The sequence below is a fragment of the Ambystoma mexicanum genome, chromosome 13, assembly GCF_040938575.1.
Source record: "Ambystoma mexicanum isolate Mex_15411 chromosome 13, UKY_AmexF1_1, whole genome shotgun sequence".
Lineage (NCBI taxonomy): Eukaryota > Metazoa > Chordata > Amphibia > Caudata > Ambystomatidae > Ambystoma > Ambystoma mexicanum.
Window position 1 is genome coordinate 542365090 of NC_090938.1, and position 25812 is coordinate 542390901.

Here is a 25812-nt window from a genome sequence, read left to right on the forward strand (position 1 = left end):
CCTCACGATTTTATTATTAATATTTCCATCCGCAATGTTAGTGAAGGGATGGATTTATGCTCCCAGTCCATGAATGGATAAAGTCCTGTAGATTCTGACCAAAGAAAGGCAGAACACCCTGGGTCCGCGAGTGGAGCTGCACGTGGACACTTTCACAATTTTTCTGCAACGGAAACGTGTATGTTTCGTTCAAGAATTTGGACTCCAAATTCTAGTTTGGATATTGGATGCTGCCTGAAAATTGTATTGTGCAGGGATCTAAACAGCTGATTCTCTCATTTCCACCTTTATTGTTGCAAACCATAGGATCTTAATATCAGGCTTACTTGCTGCTGGATCTTAGTCCAGCCAAGCAGATGGCAGTACAGTATTATGTTTTGCACCCGGGCGGCCCTCACTCATGTTTTATATCCATGTGTCGTACCAGAGAAAATAAACATTTGCATATCCTGCCCCAAAGGACAGTCCAGGCCAAATGCTAGTATGAACAGAACCCCCAGGCATGTGTTTCTGCCTCCTTGGGGTTATCAGTGAGCTGCACCAGGGTACATCTGTCTCTTCAGGATGTCATGGACTGAGGGATCAGCAGAAGACTCAACACTATTGGTCGAGATATATTGTAGGTTAATTATACAAAAACACTGGGATGGGGGTAAGCTCCACAGCACAGAATGGAACCACAAAACAACAGTGCTGGTCGTCTAGGAAAAACACAAACGAGCGAAAGGGTGGTTTCAGCCGTACCCTAAAGAAGACTGTGCTCCTCAGACCAAGTTCCCTAATTTGCAACACTTTATGTTCAGGGCCAGACTGCCCTGAAGGAATCATATACAGTCACACACAGTTCTTTTGGGTGCCCAATGTCTGGAAGCCTCCTGTTTGGGTTACAAGCAAACCTTGGCTCTCCTGGGCTATAGTTGCTGGACATCCAGATGACATTTGCTTTCTTCCCTGTCTGTCCTGGGTGGATTTTCAGGCTGCAATCACTCCCAGCCTAGAGTGGTTATGCTCCATGAAAGTTTCTCTCCCTGGAATGAGAACTACACGAGCACTTCGGCTCATGGTGGATTTGCTTAACCCATAAAAAACTGAAATGTTGCTCCCGGCTACACTCAGTCACTCTTTCTTTAGTTCCCTTTGGGTTTCTAGGGTTTTAGGCTCGTAAATTCCTGGTCAACAAGGCTCTCCACTTCTCTAGCAATTGCACCTTGTCCTCACCAAAGCACTAGCCTCACTTGTCTTACCACCTCCCTTTCAGCACCCCGTTTAGCCCATGGCCCTATTGGGTCGGCAAGTGCTGGTTTCCTAACTTGGAGCCATCTATCCACATCCTCTTTCTGGTGGGCCCTCCTCCTTCTCCAACTTCTCCCTGCCCCAGATGACCTTATCTTCTTTGTGGCTCAACTCTTTTCCATCCTCCATTATGACTCCTCCGAATTTGTCCACTGCCTTGTGTTTCCTCGCTTTACCTGATCCTTCCCTTCTTCGTCTCTGTCCTCTGCCTGATAATTCTCCTTTCTCTTCAATTATGACTCGCTTGATGCATCTCCCTGCTGTTGACATCTCTCCCACACTCTTGCCTTGAATCTGTTGCTGCCCCCTTTCATATCTTGCCTTGCTAGTGAACCGGGAAAATTAAGACCTTACTGAGGATGGACACATGTGACCGGCTGATGGGCCGCAAGATTTCCTCTCAGACAGGTCTACCTAATAGTGTTTGCGTGCTTTGCTGGCAGGTCACGTCCATGCAGGCTGAGGCTGGGGACCTGGTATATTGGTATCAAGCGCTCCTGTAATGGTGGCCATCTGATCCCTCAGCTTCCCAGAGTTGATCTGCATATTGGTCATCCTCCCCTCATTGTTGGTTCCCAGTACCGTGTCTACCTGCTGCTCTTGGTAAGATCGCATTTTCAGTTTACCCCACATTTGCTCTGCCTCTACCTTTTTCCGCCATTTTGTTTTGCAATCGCGTTCCATGATCTGAGATCACAATCAGTGTTTGTGAGTTTCATTGCCCATGTCACCTATTCTAAGTGGGCCTGGGAAGGATGTAGGGGGGCTGAAGCATAAGGCCGGGCTGGGAATGCACGGGAAGCCTACATCGCGTTACAGAGCGGCTTTCTCTGGTCTTCAGTGTCCATCTCATCGGTCCCCCTGCCTCTCATGTGGTACTCTGCCACAAGGTACAGAAAGCAAGGGGTCCTCATATAGATTGCCCTACTCACTTGAGAGGCGCTTGCTCAGAGGACATTATGTGGCCAGGAAAAGGGTGCTCCGTACTGTGGGGTTACGCCCATAAATAAAAAAACTGCTGAAAAAGAGCAAACGTTCATAAAACCTGGAAAAGTCCATTGAGTAGAAAAAACGAAATAACAAAATAACACAAGGAGGGAGCAGGGTTAGGTGTGGATGAGCTGGGGAGGAATTCTATGAGCAGAATGTGGCAGAAGACCCCCCTTAATTAAATCAAAGATAATGTGTAAATGTAAACCAGTCCACTTGGGTGGCAAACATTCGGCCAGCATGCATTTGGGAGGAAAACCAATAGACATGCTACTAGGTACAGGGGGTACGGCAAGGAGCGCCCTTACAGTGGACACATAATGCACCATGTTGTTGTGGTAGACATTGAAAGCATTGTATGGAGTACTCTTCTACTGGACACAGGGAGTGTGTTATTGAGCATTGTTTTATTGGGCACCGAGAACATTATATGGCTCACAGTTGCATGATATGCAGCATGTTTGTATGGGCACAGGGGGCACCTTATGTAACAGGGGGGTGATGTGGAGCACCCTTGTTCTCGGCAAACCCTTGCATGGACTGGATATAGCAGGGGCAGGCTACTCAAGAGGGTCTACAGTCATGAGTCATCTCCATTAAGATGCTTGTAGTGGTTTCCAACCCCTAGGACAGTTTATTGGATGTACTTAGGTAGTAGGTCAGTAGGCATGGAGATATTTTGCTATCTTCATCTGGATTATTCCGCGGTTTGGTTAGGATTGCTTTTGGAGCCTTGCCTTATCATTTTGGGGGGGCGGGGTGGTGGTGGTAAGGGTTATCCTTCAAATGTCTATGGTCCAGAAGCCTGTGTGAAAAGAAGTGTCATTGGGTTCTTGCTAAATGTGTGCTCGCTCTAGTGGGTCCATCAGGATAGTGAGGAGCACTGCAGAGGTGAGGGCCTTGCAATCAGGTGATTCTGCCCACTTTCTTGGGCCTGCTTCAAAGTAGCAATGCACAGTCCTGACCCCAATAACATGTTGCACCTGGAGTCAGTGGGGTGATTTCAGAGCTTGCGAAATATTGCTGGCCTTCTTCAAATCCAGCCACAGCACGGTAAGCAGTTTGGGATTTAATTTTAGATATATCATTACGCGTTGGGTGGTATTCCAGAATTAAATCCGCTGGCATTCCGCCCAATGGAATTACTGTTACCGCCACTTGGTCTGGCGGAATTACTGCCTAATTACAAGTGGCAGTGGCAGAGTTAATCCTCATTTTTTGAGAGTCCATTGGACTCAATGCACCATTTTGCGGAATTATAGTACGTTCACTGATTTGGCCAATTTTGCCAATTTCCTGGCGGAAAGTGGGAGGATTTTCCTACAGCATGATGCTGGAGGTAAACCCCCACTCCAAGGCCATACTCGTAGTATGGCAGTGCAGGAAATGTGGTGGAAATTCCGTCACTGCCAATTTTTTACTGCATGCCATGCTTTGTTAAGGCTCAGTCATAGGTTTTTGAAAGAGTCCAGTGTGGCCTTAATGCAAGAAGCGCTCCATGGTGTTTAGCGAGGAGAGTTCCTTTCTCAGTACATGTAGTTGTAAGAATGCTTCTTTGACCACTATGCCTACTGGTGGGGTGAAAAGAGAATTTATATGAAGATGGGGTCATCACTCTTCACGGTTCTGGGTTCTGCCTCTGTTTATAGAGGGATCGTGCACTGGTGCACTGTTCAGCAGTACTGCCCTGGGTGCAATGCCATTATACAGAGAAGCACAGCATGGTGCACAAGATGCATTTTATGGTACAGTCTTGCATGGAGGACAAAGCGCATGCTATGCATCAGTCTGGTTATATAGTGTGACGATAGGGCCTCATCACGAGTTGGCCGGTACCCCTTAAATGCAGCGGTAACGCTATTACCGCTGCATTTAAGGGTATGCCCAATCACAAGTCTGGCAGCATTTACCCCCAGCTGTAAACTGGGGGTAAATGCACCAATTTAACTCCCATTTTCAGGTGCAATTTGCGCTGCGATATTAGCGTGCACTAATTGCGCCGAAACTGCCCCATTTCAATGTGGAATGGGGAATACCCTTTACTGGACAAAAAGTGGTTGTTCCCAAATTTTAGGGAACTCCCGTCCCCTGCACACTATCTATCATCTGTAATAACAGAAAAACAACTTAATGGAGTTGTATAATAATTCCATGAATCATGTGAATAGCTCTTTCAAGTAAATTGTTATGGCAAAAAAAACAATTTCTTTAGACAGAACATTTTCTAAAATTTCCATTTTTTTATTGTACAAAATACATAATAGCGCCCAACGCGTTTCGAGTTTTCCACTCTTCTTCAGGGGCAATAGCACAATTTCTTACATTTCTAGAAAAGAAGAACATAATAACCATAATTTAGTATTATAGTCCATATTTGACTTGAATAAATCAATCTTCGACTTGGATAAACCAAACTTAAACATAGGCAGGATACAAGTACTTTTTTCAAAATCTACGTAGTCCCTATACATTGGTGATTATTTAGTTTGGATCAAACAATCTATAACAATCTATATTGGAGATAAATCATAGCCCATTTTCCAGATATACTTAGCAAATCTTGTTTTGAAAAGAAAAAAGAAAAGAGAAAAGAAAAGAAAGGTCCAAACAAGACAGTATTTCCTACTTCAGGAAGGTAAGCATGAGAAAGATGAAGATTTAAGGAAAAGAGACACGTGTTCAGACTCGGCTTGTAAGGTTTATGAGCGTCTGTCACAGTTCTTCGAAATGAGTCTAGCTACACAACAAAGAGATAGCTATGGTAAATGTTTGGAAGCCCTATCAGAATAATATTGGTGTTTCTGATAAAAGTTATAGCAAGGACTTACTTGTGAAAAAAATCTATAGTGCTCCACTTTTGAAAAATGGTGATCAAATTCCCCAAAAGGCTGATGTCTTGCAAGGCTGCCTTCAGATTTGGTTCAATAATGTAGAAAAGGTAAGAGGCAAGTCCTACTGGGAGCAAGAAAGAAAAGTGAGATGCCCCATCGGTAAAATCCTCGTTAGTAAATGCAAGACAGTTCGTTACGAAAACTTACTTGTGACTGTGTCCCAAGGTAACCAGAGTCTGCACAGTGAGTACATTCAAAATGATACATAAATATATTGGCGTAGGAAGGTGCCACAGGAGATCCCATGGACGTCCCTGATGTTTGCAGAAGTACTGTCCGTTAAATCTGAAATAGTTGTTGAATAAGAGGATATTTATCAGTTCAATTGCAAAGGTCTTTTCCATATTAATTTCATTGTGTTTGAGGAGAAACCATTCCAAAGCGTCAATACCTTGGTCATGTGGGATTGAAGTATATAAACTACTCACATCCATCGTAAATAGAATCAAATTTGTTTAATCCATATTCAAGTCTTTGATGTTCTGTAAGAAATGGGTCGTATCCTTCAAATAAGTTTCTGTCTTTTGCATTAGCGGGTGGTAAAGCAGTATCTAGGTAAATGGCTAGAGGTTGAAAGATACGTGTTTTCTGAAATCCAGTCCAGTTCTTCTGCTTTGTCCACATTTTTTTGATAGTTTCTTTAATCGCATTAATTGGATCTTGGTCACGTTTCAAGTGTGTATCTTCATCTGATAATAATTTAAGGCAACCTTCGTTGTAGAATGAGGTGTCCATATCACTAGAGCCCCCCCCCTTGTCAGCTTTCTTAATGGTAATCCTGCTGTCCTCTGCCAGATCTTTAATGATGTTTAATTGATGTTTTTTAATGTTCTGTTTGTTTGAGGATGCATACTTAAGTTTTTTCAATGCTCTAGTTGTCTTTGTTTTGAATAAGTTAACTAGAGGGTGGTTAACTTGGGGGTGAAATTGACTCTTATTCTTCATTTCCTTATTTATTTTAATATTCTTAATTTTTTAAGGTTTTTTATATTTTTTTCTGTTACACCTACCTTTTTATATTGGGTTATCTAAGACCCCAGGAAAACGTTATCTAAAATTGTTTTGCTTCTTACAAAAACAATTACAATGTGCATCCAATTTGGAACAAGAAATAAGATTGATGTAAACATGCCACTATAAACACGATTAGAATGTGCATCCGTTTGGGAACAGGAAATTAGATTGATGAAAACATGTCACTAACATACTCTATGTGACCTTACTGTGATTACATCCTTTATGCTCTTGATTCACACTGAGACACTACCTCTGATCTATAAAAATATTTACTCTTTCTTGTTTCCCGTTTGAAATTGCTTAGCCGGAAATTGCTTTCTGTCTTAGTCAGAAACAGGACCACTCATATTTTATCTGATGATATGCTTTATATAGCAATTCCGATCCCACCCACGTCATTTTGACGTGGGTAAATAGGTGCGCAGGCGCGTAAGAGACGCCCCTTGTGGACGTGCTTCGCGCATGCGCATGAGTTTGAATACCAAGTGACACATCAAATTCCTTTAGAACATGCGCATTCGACATGCGCCATGTAAGTGCTTGAGTTAATTAACATAGTGACGTGAAACACCCGCTTCACACATGCGCACTCGACTCTCTACACCGCGCATGTACGCCTGCGCGTTAGTAGCAAAACAGTATTTAAAGACTGCTCTAATAGTGGAGTTGCTGTGGGTGCGATTTCTCGCCGTCACCAAAACCAGTACAAAAGGGACCCTATAAAAACTCAAACAGAAAAGAGTTGAGTAATCATTGCTTTATTAACACACAAGCATTCGCGAATGGGCCACAAGTTCAACCGTCTCGCAAAGCAAGTCGTCAAAGTGCCGCCCTTTGCCCTGCACATCGTGGTCCTTTTATACCCATCTGTTTTACATTGTCATACATTGCTGCACATAGATTATGTCCACCACAAGGCGGTTCCTCCCAGTCATGACTTTGCATCAACGGTCAACAGTTCAACATCTGCTATTGTGGTTTCCTGTTATCTGTTATTCGCTCTCTCTCGTGCCCCTATGTGTCCTTCTCTCTGTGCACGAGGCTGTGCTTACTCATTCCTTCCCCACCCGTAATCTGCAGATAGTTTTAGCAGGCTCAGCATGCTTCGACATACAGTGACCAAACACAATTCTTCTGTTAAAAACAAGTTCTTGCCAGGTCAGCAGGTCTTAAATGCCGCTGTATAAAGAGAAGGCCTCTTCTTTTAACAAAAGGGTACATTCTTTTAACACATATGGTGATTAGTACAAACTCCAAGTGTGAGCACAACATTACATATGTATGCGTACCTTAAATCCACCCTTTGCTCACACTTGAGCATCAATTTAGGCATTTCTTCCCTCTTACCTTCTGTGTTTGAGGAGCATACACTTATCCGTTCAGGGACTAAACCAGCATACACGGGTGTAGACATATGGCTCAGTATACAGTATATATCAGTTGCAACCTAGCGATATAGCAATATCCCCTATTTAAAGCACCAGTGTCCTTATTACTCTAATAGTGGTAGGTCTCACTGAAAACCTTCCTCCGATCTGTCCCACGTCTCGTAGTGCCTGTCCCAGGAGGGGAACGCCGAAGGCCCTTCAGGCTACAAGCCCGTCGTCTTCAGTAAGGCACAATTCTGCTAAAACCAACAAGAGAGTCCAAATGTTCATCTCCCTAATGATCAAAGTTCAAAACAGTGTCCTTACACGTTGCTTGGCACATACACGTCACGGGATCGGAGACGATGGGCACACCTACTAATGGCGTCTGGCAGTACTGTTGCAACCTGGGGTTGGTTGGTTCCCTTTTCTGGATTCACGTGGTACCAGTGCGGTTTGCCATCAACTTTTACCGCAGTTTGTGTTGCGAGGAGCACCTGAAACGGGCCCCTCCATCTGGGTTGCAGTCCGCTGGTGCGATCGAAGGCTTTTATAACAACCCAGTCACCGGGCTGCACGTTGTGACCTTCTCCTATCAGAGGAGATGGAGCTACTGCGTTCACCTGTGCATTAATAGAAATCAGTCTATTAGTTAACCCAATACAGTACTGTTGTAATGCAGGCCATGCTTGCTCAGACAATCTCTTAGGTGATATGGGGGTCCCAATACTTGGTGGGCGCCCCATAACAATTTCGAAAGGAGATAAACCATGTGTACGCTTAGGCATAGTACGCATACTCAATAATGCAATAGGCAATGCATCCGGCCATTTCAGTCAAGGGCATCCAGTGTTTCAATATGCATTGTGCTGTGGAGGTGGCACTATTGTCCCGCAGGGGATATGCTTCCACCCATCCTGAGAACCCACATTTCATCACCAAACAGTAGGAATGTTTATTTACAGGCTCCAGCTGTATAAAGTCCATATACACCACCTCAAAAGGGCAGGTGGGTAACTTACTGTGGCCCGCCGGGGCCGGTACACCTTTCCCCACATTATATAAAACACATATTTCACATTGTTTTGCCCATTGGGGCCAATACATTCCCAATCTTTTGTTGTACCACACAGTACTTAAAACTTCTTCCATAGTTCTTGCGTTAACGTGGGTTGGACCATGAGCCACACTCACTATCACAGGTAAGTATGCGTCAGGTAGTACCCAGGTGTTCGTATTGGTATGTGCCCATAGCCCATCTACCTTCTCCTCGTATTGATCATCCTTGTGCCAAGATAGTCTTTCTTCAATGGTTGCATCTGCTTGGATTTCCTTTACGCGCTCCTTCGTCCCTTCCATAGTCACATCCCTCCCCACTATGAGCTGTCGGGCTTCCCACCGAGTGTCCCTTGTGGCAGCTAGTTTAGCCATCTGGTCAGCCAAAGAATTTCCCTGCGTGACATAATCCAGTGTTTTTTTTATGCGCTGAGCACTTCACTACGGCCACCATTTTGGGCAGCGTAAGGGCTTGCAATAATTCAGCAATCAATCGGGCATGTTTAATAGTATCACCTTGGGAGGTTAAAAACCCACGCTCTCCCCAGAGTTTACCAAAACTGGAAACCACCCCATGAGCGTAGGCTGAATCAGTATAAATTGTCACTTTCATACCGCTGCTTAACACTAATGCTCTCGTTAGCGCAATTAATTCTGCTGCCTGGGCCGATTTTTCACACACTTTCCCACTCTCAATCAACCGTTCCCCTGTAGTTACTGCATACCCTGCTGTTGTCTCCCCATTTGGCAGTTTGAAACAGGAACCATCACAGAATAATATACCCTCATTATCAACCAGCGGGGTGTCTTGCAGGTCTGCTCTACCCTTAGTGTGTTCTTCCATTTGAATCACACAATCATGCCTAATGTCATCAGGTGAGGTGGGCAAAGGAAGCAATGTCGCTGGATTCAAAGTGTTACACCGTTCAATTTTTACATTACTGGCAAACAGGATCATCTCATACTGTGTGAGTCTAGCTGTAGTCAAATGCTGTGTATGCACTCTATTCAGAAGAACATCTACCGTATGTGGAACCTTTACTGTTACTTCACTCCCTAGGATGATACCTGCACTTTGTTTTAGGGCTGTCGCTGCTGCAGCTACTGCTCTCATGCATGGGGGTAGGCCTCGAGCTACTGAGTCCAGAGTGCTAGAAAAATATGCACATGGTCTCTGTTTACCCCCTTGTTCCTGTGTCAAGACTGACACAGTGCAACCTTCCTGTTCATCAACAAAAAGGCAAAATCACTTAGTATAATCAAGTGTGCCTAAGGCCGGTGCGTGGCATAGAACATCTTTCATAGCTGTCAGGGCTTTTTCCATCTCAGGTGTCCATTCTAATGGGCCGTTTTCTTGTACTTCTTTTAAGGCTTTTAGCATGGCCTTGATCAATACAGAGAATTCAGGAATCCAGTGCCTACAGTAGGATAAAACACCAATTATCCTTCGGAGACCCTTTGCCGTGTCTGGACCTTTTATGGACTGTATCAAAGCAATGCGATCAGTAGACAGGGTTCGCCCCTCTTCGGACAGCTCAAAGCCTAAATAATGGACCTTTTGTTTTACATACTGCATTTTGGCTAGGGCTACCTTGTGCTTATTCTCTGCTAAGTGCATTAGCACCAATCTGGTCACATAATGGCATTCCTCTTCGGTGGCTGCACATAATAGCAAATCATCAACATATTGTATCAGAGCAGTGTTAGCGGGTAGGGCTAGGTTATCCATCTGTGTTTTTAGTGCTTGGCTGAATATGGCGGGACTTTCTGTATATCCCTGCGGGGCTCTAGTAAATCGATACTGTCTATCTCGAAGAGTGAAACTAAACAGGTACCTGCTTTCTTAGGCAATAGGAATGCTGAAGAATGCATTTTTCAAATCAATTACCGTAAACCATTTCGCTGTTTTGGGAATTAAAGTGAGTACACTTGAAATATTAGGGACAACTGGATATCTGGGTTCTACTATTTTGTTTATCTCCCTCAAATCAATAATGAAACGATAGGGTACCGCTTCATCACCTTTCTTGTGTACTGGAAGGATCGGAGAGTTACAAGGGCTATCATTTGTTGGCTCTACCACCCCTAATCGTATCATGTCCTGTACTATTTGATATAGTGCCTGCTCTCCCTCGTGTGATATGCGATATTGTTTTATCCTGGGCAACCTGGCACCGGGCTTTAGTTTGATTACTACTGGGGAAACATCCAACACTCCTACATCATTCCCATGAGTGGCCCATAGTTCATTCGGGATGTCTTGGAGTTCCGGGGGCAGGGTTTGCATTACTCCTATCATACTCATAGGTTTGCTTATGGTCATTCTCACTCCCTGGGGGGAGCAATATATTGTGGCCCCTAGCGTTTTTAATGCATCAATACCTAACAAGTTTTCTGGGCAGTGATTGGTCAATAGCCACCCATTCTCCCATTTTACCCCATGAAGTTCCGCTTCTACTATTTCACTTACAGGAGTCTTTATTGGATTTCCCCCAAATCCAACTGATACCTTGCTTTTATCCGATAATGGGACAGCGGGGACGGCTCTGATATTCACGGAACTGTTTCCAGCTCCCGTGTCTACCAGACATCTCAAGTTTCGGTGGGGGCCGATCCTAATAGAGGCATAAGGCCCCCTTTGGTCTATAGGAACCTGCACCACTCCCGCTATCTCATTCCGGCATCCTCAGGACATATCGCTTGTGTTATCCTGAAAATCATCGTTATAGTATACCCCTTCTCCACATTCTTCACCCTGGCATACACCTTGCACTTGTGTCGTTTGTCGTGGCTGATACAGTAGATTGGGGGGAGGCGGGGCCGGCCAGGGAACATCCCCTCCTGCTTGTCCGTCAAAGGCATTGGGTTGAGGGGGTTTAAACATTCTATTGTCTTGGTTGCCGTACCCACCAGTCCTATTTCCTGGGGCAAATGTTGTCTGTGAAGGGGGCCGTACGCCCCTTCCTCTCCCACCACTCTGGGGACACTGGGATTTCCAGTGTCCGGGTCTCTTGCAGAAGGCACATACATCTTGGGGTAGCCCATCCCTCCTCCCATATAGCGCACCTCCTTGCACTGTACCTCTTCCTGTCCCTTGGCCCCCTATCATGTTGCTACTATAGCCCTGTGACGGGCCGTTATAATTGTAGTTATACCTGCCTTGGGCCCTTGATGCAACTGTTGCATCAACACTTTGGTTTTTAGATCCTTCTCTTGTCGTGCCTTTTGTTGTCCCTTCACTCTTTCCCCTCTTTCGTAATATCTAGACATTTCGAGGAGATCCCGGGGGTTTCTAGTCATCCATGTACTTTCTGCCCTCCTAATGTTCTCCTGAATTGGCCCGTGGAGCCCCTCTACAAAGTTTGTGGCAAAGTACCGTTGGCCGGTTTCAGACCCTATCTCTAGCCCACTGTGCGCTTTGAATGCTGCTTCATAACGCAGAAAGTACTGTGCTACTTCCTCACTTGCACCCTGTATCACAGCGGACAGTTTCTCCACATTCACATCAAATGGGGGTAACACCTTTTCTAGAGCCCTCAGGACTGCCATGCCATGCCCCCTTAGGGGTTCAGGATATTCCTCATGCAGTTTTCTATTTTTGCTCGCATCCATTACATCTTTCCATTTTATTGTTTCATTGTCTTTGGCACGAAAGGGGGTCCATATTTCTTCTGGGACAATGGCTAACAATATGTTATCTACATCCTCTACGGTAAATAACCCTGGTCTGAATAACTTTCCTACTTCTTTGTAGAATCCTGCCGGGTCTATACGGGGGTCGGGGATGGACTTGGTGATATGCATTAATTCAATTCGGGATAAAGGGACATACACATAGGTGCGCATCATGTTACCAGTGGCTGCCTCTATGGTGGGTTGGCACTCTCTCATTGGCATTAATAGTAACTTTTCCATGTCTGTTTGTTCACTTACAAGGGCCTGCGCTGGTGGCGAAACAGAGGATTGATGACTATTTTTTTATAATCTTTTAATAGTTTCTCCACCTTAGCCATCCTCCATTCTTCCGCCCCTGAATCATCCACTCTTATATTAGATAGCAGTTTCTTATCCAATTCCGTCCTAATCCTATTCCACTGGGACACATACCTAGGCTCCTTTTCCTCTTCTATATCATCCACCCTAATAAGAAGATATTTAATTATGTTTACTTGTATAGGCCAGCCAAGGCCCTCCATCAGACTCACCAGGGTGGACATGGACTGCGAGTGTATGGATGCTATCATACGATTAGCTACGTTTTGGCCCGCCTGGTCTGCATCTTTGAGTTTAGCCTCTCTTTCCCTCACCTCTCTTTCCCATGCCCTCTTTTCCTTCTCCCATTCAACACCGCCCCTTATGACTTCTGCTATTATGTCGGACATACATCCCCATAACTGAACACTGGACGCAGTCACTGGTAGTAACGCGACAGCGTCCTGATATGCTGAGGGCAGATCCGCAGTACTCTGTCCTCTCAATTTACAGTTACCCTCATGAAAGGTATATAGTTTAGTGGCCACTGTCCTAAATTCCAAAGGTGCCAAACGCCCCAATTGGTCCCGTAGGCTGTCATTGAGGGGTGTGCCATACAGCCCGGTCATAAGGATTTGCAAGTCTCCATCTCTATCCTTTTCTACAGTAGTCGTTCTCCTATGGTCTATCAACCTATCTGGGTCTCCATACTTCATTGGGAATTCCACCCTTTCACCCTCACTGTCTGCCGGTGGAGCTGTAGCTCCTGGAAACAATAATTCAGTCGTTGTTTGTTCTGCTTCTAGCCCTATCACATCTTCATATCGAGGCACCGGCACGGCAGGATACATACCCCCACTGTTCTTAATCATCATATGTCTATCCAACTGATCTAGCCTCTCACCCTTCTCTTTTATCTCTAGATCATGTAATTTTTGATTTGCCGTTCTCTTCTGCTCCTTTGCTTTTTGTTTATTCTGAGCATTGCGCCTGCGCATTGCTTCTACCCTCCATAGTCGTATAGCCTCAAACTGTGCGGGTCTGACCCGTCTTTTTACTAATTCTATTTCTACTTTGGATATGCGGTCCACATCAAAGGACCCGGTGTCTGGCCATTTATGCTCAATCAAATCTTTTGTGTATTCGGACCATTCTTTTAAGAACAATGTTGAATTCAATCCATGTTTAATCAACATATCAAATGCAGGGGTTCCTTCAAGGGGGGCATAGTGTCTCTTGCCTATACCTCCCTTGTGGGAAGCCGTTTGACCCATCTTGGCGGTATACCGCAATTGCCTAAAACACTCACCTTTCCCAAATATGCACCTATTGGCTAACAATAATAATACATCCTCCTGGCGTATCTAACATATCATATCATCATTTCAACATTACTTCTTCATAGACGGACTTACCACCGTCCTCTTCACAAACCCTGAATCATTATTTCCTTATTCCATCATGCATCCGTCCATACCACTTATCTTAAGGGTCCCGCCAGAGTGTTCCGGACCCGAAGGGCGACAGCCTGCTGTTCCACCGCCAACGGAGCCGGAAAAACAAGGATGACGCGTTGGTTGCAATCAAAGGTGCGGATTCAGTTGTTGGGGCCCCGTGATCAATTCCTTCTCCGGTTCCGCCGCGGCGTTCCTCACCCAGTGACGGACTGTCGCTCCTTCGCATCCCACTTCTGACACCAAAATTGTGGGTGCGATTTCTCGCCGTCACCAAAACCAGTACAAAAGGGACCCTATAAAAACTCAAACAGAAAAGAGTTGAGTAATCATTGCTTTATTAACACACAAGCATTCGCGAATGGGCCACAAGTTCAACCGTCTCGCAAAGCAAGTCGTCAAAGTGCCGCCCTTTGCCCTGCACATCGTGGTCCTTTTATACCCATCTGTTTTACATTGTCATACATTGCTGCACATAGATTATGTCCACCACAAGGCGGTTCCTCCCAGTCATGACTTTGCATCAACGGTCAACAGTTCAACATCTGCTATTGTGGTTTCCTGTTATCTGTTATTCGCTCTCTCTCGTGCCCCTATGTGTCCTTCTCTCTGTGCACGAGGCTGTGCTTACTCATTCCTTCCCCACCCGTAATCTGCAGATAGTTTTAGCAGGCTCAGCATGCTTCGACATACAGTGACCAAACACAATTCTTCTGTTAAAAACAAGTTCTTGCCAGGTCAGCAGGTCTTAAATGCCGCTGTATAAAGAGAAGGCCTCTTCTTTTAACAAAAGGGTACATTCTTTTAACACATATGGTGATTAGTACAAACTCCAAGTGTGAGCACAACATTACATATGTATGCGTACCTTCATTGCATCCTCATTTTTGGCAGATGGACCCACTGTGCAGACTCTGGTTACCTTGGGACACAGTCACAAGTAAGTTTCGGTAGCGAACTCTCTCTCATTTACTAACGAGGTTTTTACTGATGGGGCATCTCACTTTTCTTTCTTGCTCCCAGTAGGACTTGCCTCTTACCTTTTCTACGTTATTGAACCAAATCTGAAGGCAGCCTTGCAAGACATCAGCCTTTTGGGGAATTTGATCACCCATTTTTCAAAAGTGGAGCACTATAGATTTTTTCACATGTAAGTCCTTGCTATAACTTTTATCAGAAACACCAATATGTTATTCTGATAGGGCTTCCAAACATTTACCATAGTTATCTCTTTGTTGTGTAGCTAGACTCATTTCGAAGAACTCTGACAGCCGCTCAGAAACCTTACAAGGGGAGACTGAACACATGTCTCTCTTCCTTAAATCTTCATCTTTCTCATACGCTAGAGGGTGAGTTCAATTAATACCCTGGAGTTATAAAGCCTTTGACTATGCTTACCTTCCTGAAGTAGGAAATACTATCTTGTTTGGACCTTTCTTTGCTTTTCTCTTTTCTTTCTTTCTTTTCAAAACAAGATTTGCTAACTATATGTGGAAAATGGGCTATGATTTATCTCCAATATAGATTCTTATAGATTGTTTGATCCAAACTAAATAATCACCAATGTATAGGGACTACGTAGGTTTTGAAAAAAGTACTTGTATCCTGCCTATGTTTAAGTTTGGTTTATCCAAGTCGAAGATTGATTTATCCAAGTCAAATATGGACTATCATATTAGTTTAGTTTAGTTTAGTTTAGTTTGTTTATTTGTAAAGCGCGTCCGAACCCTCAGGTAGCTGGGCGCATAATCATGTGCACAGCATAGTTACAAATCGTTACACGAACATCAAAATACAACAGACAAAGAATACATTAGTCCAAGCTCTGAATGTTTACATACAAGAGTAGAATAAACCGAGAATAGTATGTACAGAGAATAGGCACAAAAATAGTTACAGTGGCGAGTGAGGACCGGGTTACAGGTTGGTCCTGAGTAGGCTGTAGATGGAGTAAACATTACTGCAGGTAGAGAGCAGCGGCTGGCCGGTCATGTCGGTGAGAGTCTAGATGTTTAGGCTAGTAGCCATGATTTTACCATGGCTCTGAATGGCCAGAACGTGGTTTCCGATCTAATTGTAGGAGGGAGGGTATTCCAACATTGTGCTGCGAGCACTGGGAAACTGGAGCCTCCTGCTGTTTTTAGGTTATAGTTAGGGATCTTTAGTTGGTGCAGGTAAGGAGTTCTGGTGGGTCTAATGGGGCAGTGTCTAGAGAATTTGTCAGAAAGGTAATGTGGGGCAGTACATGACAGACACTTGTGGGTGATGACCAGGGTTCTTAGCTTAATTCTGTCGCGGACCGGGATCCAGTGGACTTCTTTGCTAACCGTGGATATGTGCGCCTTGCGCGGGAGGTTGATGGTACATTTTAGTGCATTATTTTGCAGGATCTGGAGCCTGTTCAAGTTTGTTGTGATAGTGCCTAAGTAGAGTGTGTTGCAATAGTCTAATTTAGACAGTATCAGCGCTCTAGATAGGGTGAGGCAACTAGAGGTGGAGAGAAAAGGCCTACAGGCATTGATCAATTTATTGGTGTATGAGGTAGCTGAGATGGTAGAGTTTATTTGTTTCTTTAGTGACAAGGTGGAGTCGAGGTAAACACCTAGTGTTTTGACCTCTTTGGATACTTTTATTGTGTTGCCATCAATGGTAAAGGATTGGTACCTTTGGTCCAGTTTGTTGAGGCAAGCCTGGGAGCCTACGATAAGCAATTCTGTCTTATCGTCGTTTAGGCAAAGGCTGTGTGTAGCCATCCAGGCTTGGATTTCTAAGTAGATATCATTAAGCTTTGCAACATCTTCTTCATAGCTGCCAGTGAGCGTGATGAGGACCTGGGTGTCGTCTGCATAATTAGTGTAGCTGACACCCAGATCGTCAAGACGGTCAAATAGGAGCTTCGTGAAGATGTTGTAAAGTGTGGGAGAAATGCAGGAGCCTTGGGGCACTCCACATGTGATTGGGATAGGGTCCGCAGCCGCAGTGGGGGTGAAGACTCTAGTCGACCTGTCAGACAGAAATGACTGGATCCACTTAGTGGCATTCTGAGAGAATGCAGCGGCCGAGGAGAGGTGTTGAGTGAGGATCTGGTGGTCAACCAGATCAAAGGCAGCAGAGATATCCAACAAGAGCAAGATGGCCAGTTTGCCCTTGTCTTTGGCGTCATCCATTTGGATTTTTAGATCCAAGAGGGCAGTTTCAGTCCCGTGCCTTGGTCTAAAGCCGGATTGTCGCAGGCCTAGGAGGTTGTTGTCTTCCAAATGTTGTTGTATTTGGAGATAGGCTACTCTGTCCAAAATTTTGAGAAGAAATGGCACTGTCTGTGATGGGCCTGTAGTTTATGGGGATGTTGGGATCTAGGTTAGGTTTTTTGAGCAGGGGTAGGACCCACGCTTCTTTAAGGTTGTTGGGGACCACTGAGTTTTTGAAGGAGGAGTTGATCAGAGAGGTGATGAGAGGGGCTAACTCATTAGCGCCGTCTTTGATGACAGATGCAGGACAAATGTCACCTTTGCAGTTGGATGGTTTGAGTCTGGCGATTATCTTAATTACGTCGTCTTCTGTGACTGGTGAGAAGTGGAAGGAGGGGCAATTAGAATTAAGGGTGGTGTGGTTTATTTTGCTGCTAGGTTTCTGCTTGGAGGCAAGGATAGCTTTTTTTGCTTCTATCTTAGTTTGTAGAGGGCAATTTTGTTAGCGAGGGCGAGCTGGATATTATTACACCAGGCCTTGTCTTTGATGTAGTCCTCTGTAGGAGGTAATGGTGATTCAAGTTCTCTTAGTATAGAGAACAGTTATTTAGTGCCAGATTTGGCATTTTGTATTCTCAAATTATAGATCTCTTTTTTAGCATTTAAGATGGCGGATTTGTAGGTGGAGGCAGCTGAAGCGAATTTGTCTTTAGTGGAGAGAGAAGGGGCTTTTCTCCAGCTAGTTTCTGCAGTTCTTTTAATATTGCGGAGAGCTTTTAGTTCTGCTGTGAACCATTTGTTGGAGTGGGCAATAGGTTTGGCTTTTCGTTGTTTGAGAGGAGCTATCTGGTTGAGGGCTAGTTCTAAGGTATTGTTATATAGGTCTACTATGGCTGCTGTGTTGTTATTTTGCGTAGGTAGATTGGCTTTACTGATAGGCGCGAGAAGAGGTTTGAGGTTCTCTATAGTGATGTTGCGGTTATTTCTGGAGATTATTTGAGGTAACTTTGTGGGTCATGAGGTAGATGGTAGGGATCTAGGTAGAGAGGAGGTAATAGGGTGATGGTCAGTCCAAGCACAGGGAGTGATGTCAGTCAGTGAGAGGTTGCAATTGGCATCTGCCAGCCAATCCAAGGATCTTCCTTTTGTATGTGTAGGTTGATTAATGTGTTGGGAGAAGCCTAGATGAGTAATCGTGTCATTAAGGGCAGTGGCCTGATTGTCATTGGGGTCATTGAGTCCCATGTTAACTTATGGTTATTATGTTCTTCTTTTCTAGAAATGTAAGAAATTGTGCTATTGCCCCTGAAGAAGAGTGGAAAACTTGAAACGCGTTGGGTGCTATTATATATTTTGTACAATAAAAAAATAGCAATTTTTGAAACATTTCTGTCTATAGAAATGGATTTTTTGCCATAACAATTTACTTGAAAGAGCTATTCACATGATTCATGAAATTATTATACAACTCCATTAAGTTGTTTTTCTGTTATTACAGATGATAGATAGTGTGCAGGGGACGGGAGTTCCCTAAAATTTGGGAACAACCACTTTTTGTCTTGTTGTATCCAACCTAGATGCCAAGGTTGAGCCTTTCTCCCCCCGCACCTTAAGATTATCCCTACATTTTCATACCTTTACATAATAATTTGCTATCCTTTACCCCTACCTAACATAGGTGTGCCTCTTGGTTCTACACACTTCTCTAATACCCATTACTACCCAGCCATTGATCCGGTGCTAATAGTGCCGGACCGGGTGATGGTAACGCTATTAGCCCGGGCAGTAATACCGCCGGGATACCGCCCAACTCGTGATGAGGCAATGTGCCCAGATTTGGGTCCCTTGCTTGGTGTAGTATAGGAAACCGAATGTCACTTCATTGGTGGAGCTCATCAAGGGCGAAACATGTTTGGGGTTGTCTAGCAGTTTGGGTTGGACTGCTCCTATGGGTAGCAGTACCTGTATGGATTTGCATATGGCTGGCCCCCTTCTTTGGTGGTTCAGACAAGCTAAAAACAGGGGTGTGGAAGGTTGCTCAGAGCAATGCCAGCGTTTAGGATTAACTCAAAGCCTTACACCAATCACATCTTTCTGCTGTGACGTGGAGCAGCAGTGCACGAGGCACCACGTACCTCATAAGGAACCTTATTCCATGGGACACAAAGGTCAAAGATGACATTAAGGGGAGCGCACCTGCAGCGGGCATGAACAGAAGGATATGGAGCACTCATAGAGCTGGGCACAGTGGGCATGAAAGGCAGCAATCTTGCATTGGGTGCAAAGGTCACGATAAGTAGCATTCTTGCACTGGGGACACAAGGCAAAAAATACAGCACCCTTATGCCGGCCACAAAGGCTATCATATAAAACAGACTTGCAGTGGGCACAGAGAGCACAATATGGATCTGGAGCATCACAGTGAGGCAGAACATGGCGTACTCTTGCACTGGGAACAATAGACATAATATAAAGAAACCTTGCAATGGGCAATGAAGGCATGGAAGGTGTGCGCTAGAGCAGTCTTGCACTGGGCAGGGAAGACAAGGAAAGTGTGTATTAGAGAAGTCGTGTGCTGGGCAGGGAAGGCAAGGAAGGTGTGCACCAGAACAGTCTTTCGCTGGGCAGAGAAGGCACGGAAGGTGTGCATTAGAGAAGTCTTGTGCTGGGCAAGGAAGGTGTGCTGCAGAACAGTCTTTTGCTGGGCAGAGAAGGCACGGAAGGTGTGCATTAGAGAAGTCTTGTGCTGGGCAGGGAAGGCAAGGAAGGTGTGCACCAGAGCAGTCTTGCGCTGCGCAGGGAAGGCACGGAAGGTGTGCACTAGAGCAGTCTTGTGCTGGCCAGGGAAGGCACGAAAGATGGGCACCAGAGCAGTCTTGCACTGAGCAGGGAAGGCACGGAAGGGGTGCACTAGAGCAGTCTTGCGCTGGGCATGGAAGGCACGAAAGGTGTGCAGTAGAGCAGTCTTGCGCTGGGCAGGGAAGGCACGAAAGGTGTGCACTAGAGCAGTCTTGCGCTGGGCAAGGAAGGCAAGGAAGGTGGGCACCAGAGTAGTCTTGCGCTGGGCAGGGAAGGCACGGAAGGTGTGCGTTAGAGAAGTCTTGCGCTGGGCAGGGAAGGCATGGAAGGTGTGCACCAGAACAGTCTTGCGCTGCGCAGGGAAGGCACGGAAGGTGTGCGTTAGAGAAGTCTTGCGCTGGGCAGGGAAGGCAAGGAAGGTGTGCACCAGAGCAGTCTTGCACTGGGCAGGGAAGCCACAGAAGGTGTACACTAGAGCAGTCTTGCACTGGGCATGAAAGGCATGGAAAGTGTGCACCAGAGCAGTCTTGCGCTGGGCAGGAAAGGCAAGGAAGGTGTGCACCAGAACAGTCTTGCACTGGGCAGGGAAGGCATGGAACGTGTGCTCCAGAGCAGTCTTGTGCTGGGTAGAGAAGGCACAGAAGGTGTGCATTAGAGAAGTCTTGAGCTGGGCAGGGAAGGCAAGGAAGGTGTGCACTAGAGCAGTCTTTCACTGGACAGGGAAGGCATGGAAGGTGTGCACCAGAGCAGTCCTGCACTGGGCAGGGAAGGCATGGAAGGTGTGCACCACAGCAATCTTGCACTGGGCAGCTAATGCACAGAAGGTGTGCATTAGAGAAGTCTTGTGCTGGGCGGGGAAGGCAAGGAAGGTGCGCACTAGAGCAGTCGTGCACTGGGCATGGAAGGCATGGAAGGTGTGCACTAGAGCAGTCTTGCTCTGGGCAGGGAAGGCACGGACGGTGTGCAAGAGAGCAGTCTTGCGCTGGGCAGGGAAGGCACGAAAGGTGTGCACTAGTGCAGTCTTGCGCTGGGCAGGGAAGGCACGAAAGGTGTGCACTAGAGCAGTCTTGCGCTGGGCAGGGAAGGCACTGAAGGTGGGCATTAGAGAAGTCTTGCGCTGGGCAGGGAAGGCATGAAAGGTGTGCACCAGAGCAGTCTTGCGATGGGCAGGGAAGGCAAGGAAGGTGTGCACTAGAGCAGTCTTGCGCTGGGCAGGGAAGGCACGGATGGTGTGCACTAGAGCAGTCTTGCGCTGGGCAGGGAAGGCACGGAAGGTGTGCATTAGAGAAGTCTTGCGCTGGGCAGGGAAGGCATGAAAGGTGTGCACCAGAGCAGTCTTGCGCTGGGCAGGGAAGGCAAGGAAGGTGTGCACTAGAGCAGTCTTGCGCTGGGCAGGGAAGGCACGGATGGTGTGCACTAGAGCAGTCTTGCGCTGGGCAGGGAAGGCACTGAAGGTGGGCATTAGAGAAGTCTTGCGCTGGGCAGGGAAGGCATGAAAGGTGTGCACCAGAGCAGTCTTGCGCTGGGAAGGGAAGGCAAGGAAGGTGTGCACTAGAGCAGTCTTGCGCTGGGCAGGGAAGGCACGGATGGTGTGCACTAGAGCAGTCTTGCGCTGGGCAGGGAAGGCACTGAAGGTGGGCATTAGAGAAGTCTTGCGCTGGGCAGGGAAGGCATGAAAGGTGTGCACCAGAGCAGTCTTGCGCTGGGCAGGGAAGGCAAGGAAGGTGTGCACTAGAGCAGTCTTGCGCTGGGCAGGGAAGGCATGGAAGGTGTGCACCAGAGCAGTCTTGCGCTGGGCAGGGAAGGCAAGGAAGGTGTGCACCGGAGCAGTCTTGCACTGGGCAGGGAAGCCACAGAAGGTGTACACTAGGGCAGTCTTGCACTGGGCAGGGAAGGCATGGAATGTGTGCTCCAGAGCAGTCTTGTGCTGGGTAGGGAAGGCACAGAAGGTGTGCATTAGAGAAGTCTTGAGCTGGGCAGGGAAGGCATGGAATTTGTGCACCAGAGCAATCTTGCACTGGGCATGGAAGGCACGGAAGGTGTGCATTAGAAAAGTCTTGCGCTGGGCGGGGAAGGCAAGGAAGTTGTGCACTAGAGCAGTCGTGCACTGGGCATGGAAGGCACGGAAGGTGCGCGCTACAGCAGTCTTGCACTGGACGAGGAAGGCATGGTAGGTGTGCACTAGAGCACTCTTGCACTGGGCAGGGAAGGCATGGAAGGTGTGCACTAGAGCAGTCTTGCGCCTGGCAGGGAAGGCATTGAAGTTGTGCATTAGAGATGTCTTGCGCTGGGCAGGAAAGGCATGGAAGGTGTGTGCTAGAGCAGTCTTGCATTGGGCAGGGAAGGCACGGAAGGTGTGCGTTAGAGAAGTCTTGCTCTGGGCAGGAAAGGCATGGAAGGTGTGTGCTAGAGCAGTCTTGCACTGGGCAGGGAAGCACGGAAGGTGTGCGTTAGAGCAGTCTTTCACTGGGCAAGGAAGGCATGGAAGGTTTGCGCTAGATCAGTCTTTCACTGGCAAGGAAGGCGAGGAAGCTGTGCTCTAGAGCAGTCTTGCCCTGGACAAGGAAGGCATGGAAGGTGTGCATTAGAGAAGTCTTGCACTGGGCAGTGAAGGCACGGAAGGTGTGTATTAGAGAAGTCTTGCACTGGGCTGGAAAGGCATGGAAGGTGTGCACCAGAGCAGTCTTGCACTAGGCAGGGAAGGAATGGAAGCTGTACTCTAGAGCAGTCTTGCACTGGGCAGGAAAGCCATGGAAGGTGTGCACTAGCGCAGTCTTGCACTGGGCAGGGAAGGCATGGAAGGTGTGCACCAGAGCAGTCTTGCACTAGGCAGCGAGGCATGGAAGGTGTGCTCTACAGCAGTCTTGCACTGGGCAAGGAAGGCATGGAAGGTGTGTGCTGGAGCAGACTTGCACTGGGCTTGGAAGATATGGAAATGTTGCCCTAGATCTATCTTGCACTGGGCGGGGAAGGCAATGAAGGTGTATGCTGGAGCAGTCTTGCACTGGGCAGGGAAGGCACGGAAGGTGTATGCTGGAGCAGTCTTGCACTGGGCAGAAAAATATGAAAGCTGCACACTAGAGCAGTCTTTCTGTAGGTTGGGAAGGCATAGATGGTGTGCGCTAGAGCAGTCTTGCACTAGGCTGGGAAGGCACGGAATGTGTGCGCACGCGCAATCTTGCACTGGGCAGGGAAGGCATTGAAGCTGTGCATGCAGTCTTGCACTGGGCAGGGAAAGCATGAAAGGTGTGCGCTAGAGCAGTCTTGCACTAGGCTGGGAAGGCACGGAATGTGTGCGCACGAGCAATCTTGCACTGGGCAGGGAAGGCATTGAAGCTGTGCATGCAGTCTTGCACTGGGCAGGGAAAGCATGAAAGGTGTGCGCGAGAACAGTCTTGCACTGGTCGTGGAAGTCATGGTAGCTGTGTACTAGAGTAGTCTTGTACTAAGTGGGGAAGTCATGGAAGCTGTGCGCTAGAGCAGTGTTGTACTGGCCTGTGATGGCATGCAAGGTGTGTACTAGGACAGTCTTGCATTGGTGGGGAAGGCATAGAAGGTGTGCACTAGAGCAGTCTTGCACCTGGCATGGAAGGCCTGAAAGGGGTGCGCCACTGCAATCTTGCATAGGACAGTGAAGGCATGGAAGATGTGTGCTAGAGTACTCTTTCACTGGACTGGGAAGGTATGGAAGCTGTTTTCTAGAGCAGTCTTTCACTGGGCGGGGAAGGCATGCAAGGTGTGCGCTGGAGCAGTCTTGTACTGGCCTTGAATGACATGGAAGCTGTGCGCTAGAGCAGTCTTGCACTGGCCTGGGATGACATGGAAGCTGTGCGCTAGAGCAGTCTTGCACTGGCCTGGGATGACATGGAAAGTATGCGCTGGAGCTGTCTTCACTGGCCTGGGATTACATGGAAGTTGTGCACTATAGCAGTCTTGCACTGGCATGGGTCTTGCACTGGCCTGGGATGACATGGAAGGTGTGCGCTAGACAAGTCTTGCACTGGCCTGGGATGACATGGAAGCTGTGTGCTAGAGCAGTCTTGCACTGGCCTGGGATGACATGGAAGCTGTGCGCTAGAGCAGTCTTGCACTGGCCTGGGATGATGGGATGACATGGAACCTCTGCACTAGAGCAGTCTTGCACTGGCATGGGATGACATGGAAGTGGTGCGCTAGAGCAGCCTTGCACTGGCCTGGGATGACATGGAAAGTATCCGCTAGAGCTGTCTTGCACTGGCCTGGGATTACATGGAAGTTGTGCACTAGAGCAGTCTTGCACTGGCATGGGTTTTGCACTGGCCTGGGATGACATGGAAGGTGTGCGCTAGACAAGTCTTGCACTGGCCTGGGATGACATGGAAGCTGTGTGCTAGAGCACTCTTGCACTGGCCTGGGATGACATGGAAGCTGTGTGCTAGAGCAGTCTTGCACTGGCCTGGGATGATGGGATGACATGGAAGCTGTGCGCTAGAGCAGTCTTGCACTGGCCTGGGATGACATGGAAAGTATGCGCTAGAGCTGTCTTCACTGGCCTGGGATTACATGGAAGGTGTGCACTAGAGCAGTCTTGCACTGGCATGGGTCTTGCACTGGCATGGGATGACATGGAAGGTGTGCGCTAGACAAGTCTTGCACTGGCCTGGGATGACATGGAAGCTGTGTGAAAGAGCAGACTTGCACTGGCCTGGGAAGACATGGAAGCTGTGCGCCCGAGCATTCTTGCACTGGCCTGGGATGATGGGATGACATGGAAGCTGTGCACTAGAGCAGTCTTGCACTGGCATGGGATGACATGGAAGTGGTGCACTAGAGAAGTCTTGCACTGGCCTGGGAAGACATGGAAGCTGTGCGCCCGAGCATTCTTGCACTGGCCTGGGATGATGGGATGACATGGAAGCTGTGCACTAGAGCAGTCTTGCACTGGCATGGGATGACATGGAAGTGGTGCACTAGAGAAGTCTTGCACTGGCCTGGGATGACATGGAAGCTGTGTGCTAGAGCAGTCTTGCACTGGCCTGGGATGACATGGAAGCTGTGTGCTAGAGCAGTCTTGCACTGGCCTGGGATGATGGGATGACATGGAAGCTGTGCGCTAGAGCAGTCTTGCACTGGTATGGGATGACATGGAAGCTGTGCACTAGAGCAGTCTTGCACTGGCCTGGGATGACATGGAAACTGTGCGCTAGAGCAGTCTTGCACTGACCTGGGATGATGTGATGACATGAAAGCTGTGCGCTAGAGCAGTCTTGCACTGGCCTGGGATGATGGGATGACATGAAAGCTGCGCGCTAGAGCAGTCCTGCACTGGCCTTGGATGTCATGGAAGCTGTGCACTAGAGCAGTCTTGCACAAGGGGCACTATAGGTAGAAGTGCTACAGAGGCCAGGATATGGAACCTCGTGCAGCGAGAGCAGGGGGAATGGAATAGTCCCGCCTGAGGTACCTATGGCATGATATGAAACTTTCCTTTATTGGTGACAGGCTCTCGTTCTCTTCTCTCTCTCTTTCTTCAGAGGCCCCTGCAGCAGTTCATTTTGCAGTCTCAGGTCTTCTATAAAGTGACTGGGATGCCGTACCGCATTAAGCCGCAGAGACTGGACAGCGGCACAGCGACGGTAAGACCTCTACAGTGGTGCACACATAGAGCAGAGAGAAAGGGACTGTGCAGCCGAATGCTAGAAATGGGGTTATGGGAAAAGGGAGGGCAAGTGAGAATATGGAGGAGGCCGCTGAGGATGGCTGAATGGTGGAGTGGATGGGCCAGGTGGATGCACTGATGAATCAA

At 47.2% G+C, this 25812-nt stretch overlaps 1 protein-coding gene across 2 annotated transcripts in view; it reads left to right on the top strand.

Annotated features, from left to right (window-relative positions):
- The window catches only part of ITGA2B (integrin subunit alpha 2b), a 462084-nt gene that overhangs the window by 402406 nt on the left and 33866 nt on the right, over positions 1–25812 (top strand). For both annotated transcript variants that reach the window (XM_069634280.1, XM_069634281.1), the window contains one exon: positions 25541–25642. In XM_069634280.1, coding sequence (XP_069490381.1) covers positions 25541–25642 — 102 coding nt within the window. The remainder of the gene's footprint in view (positions 1–25540; positions 25643–25812) is intronic.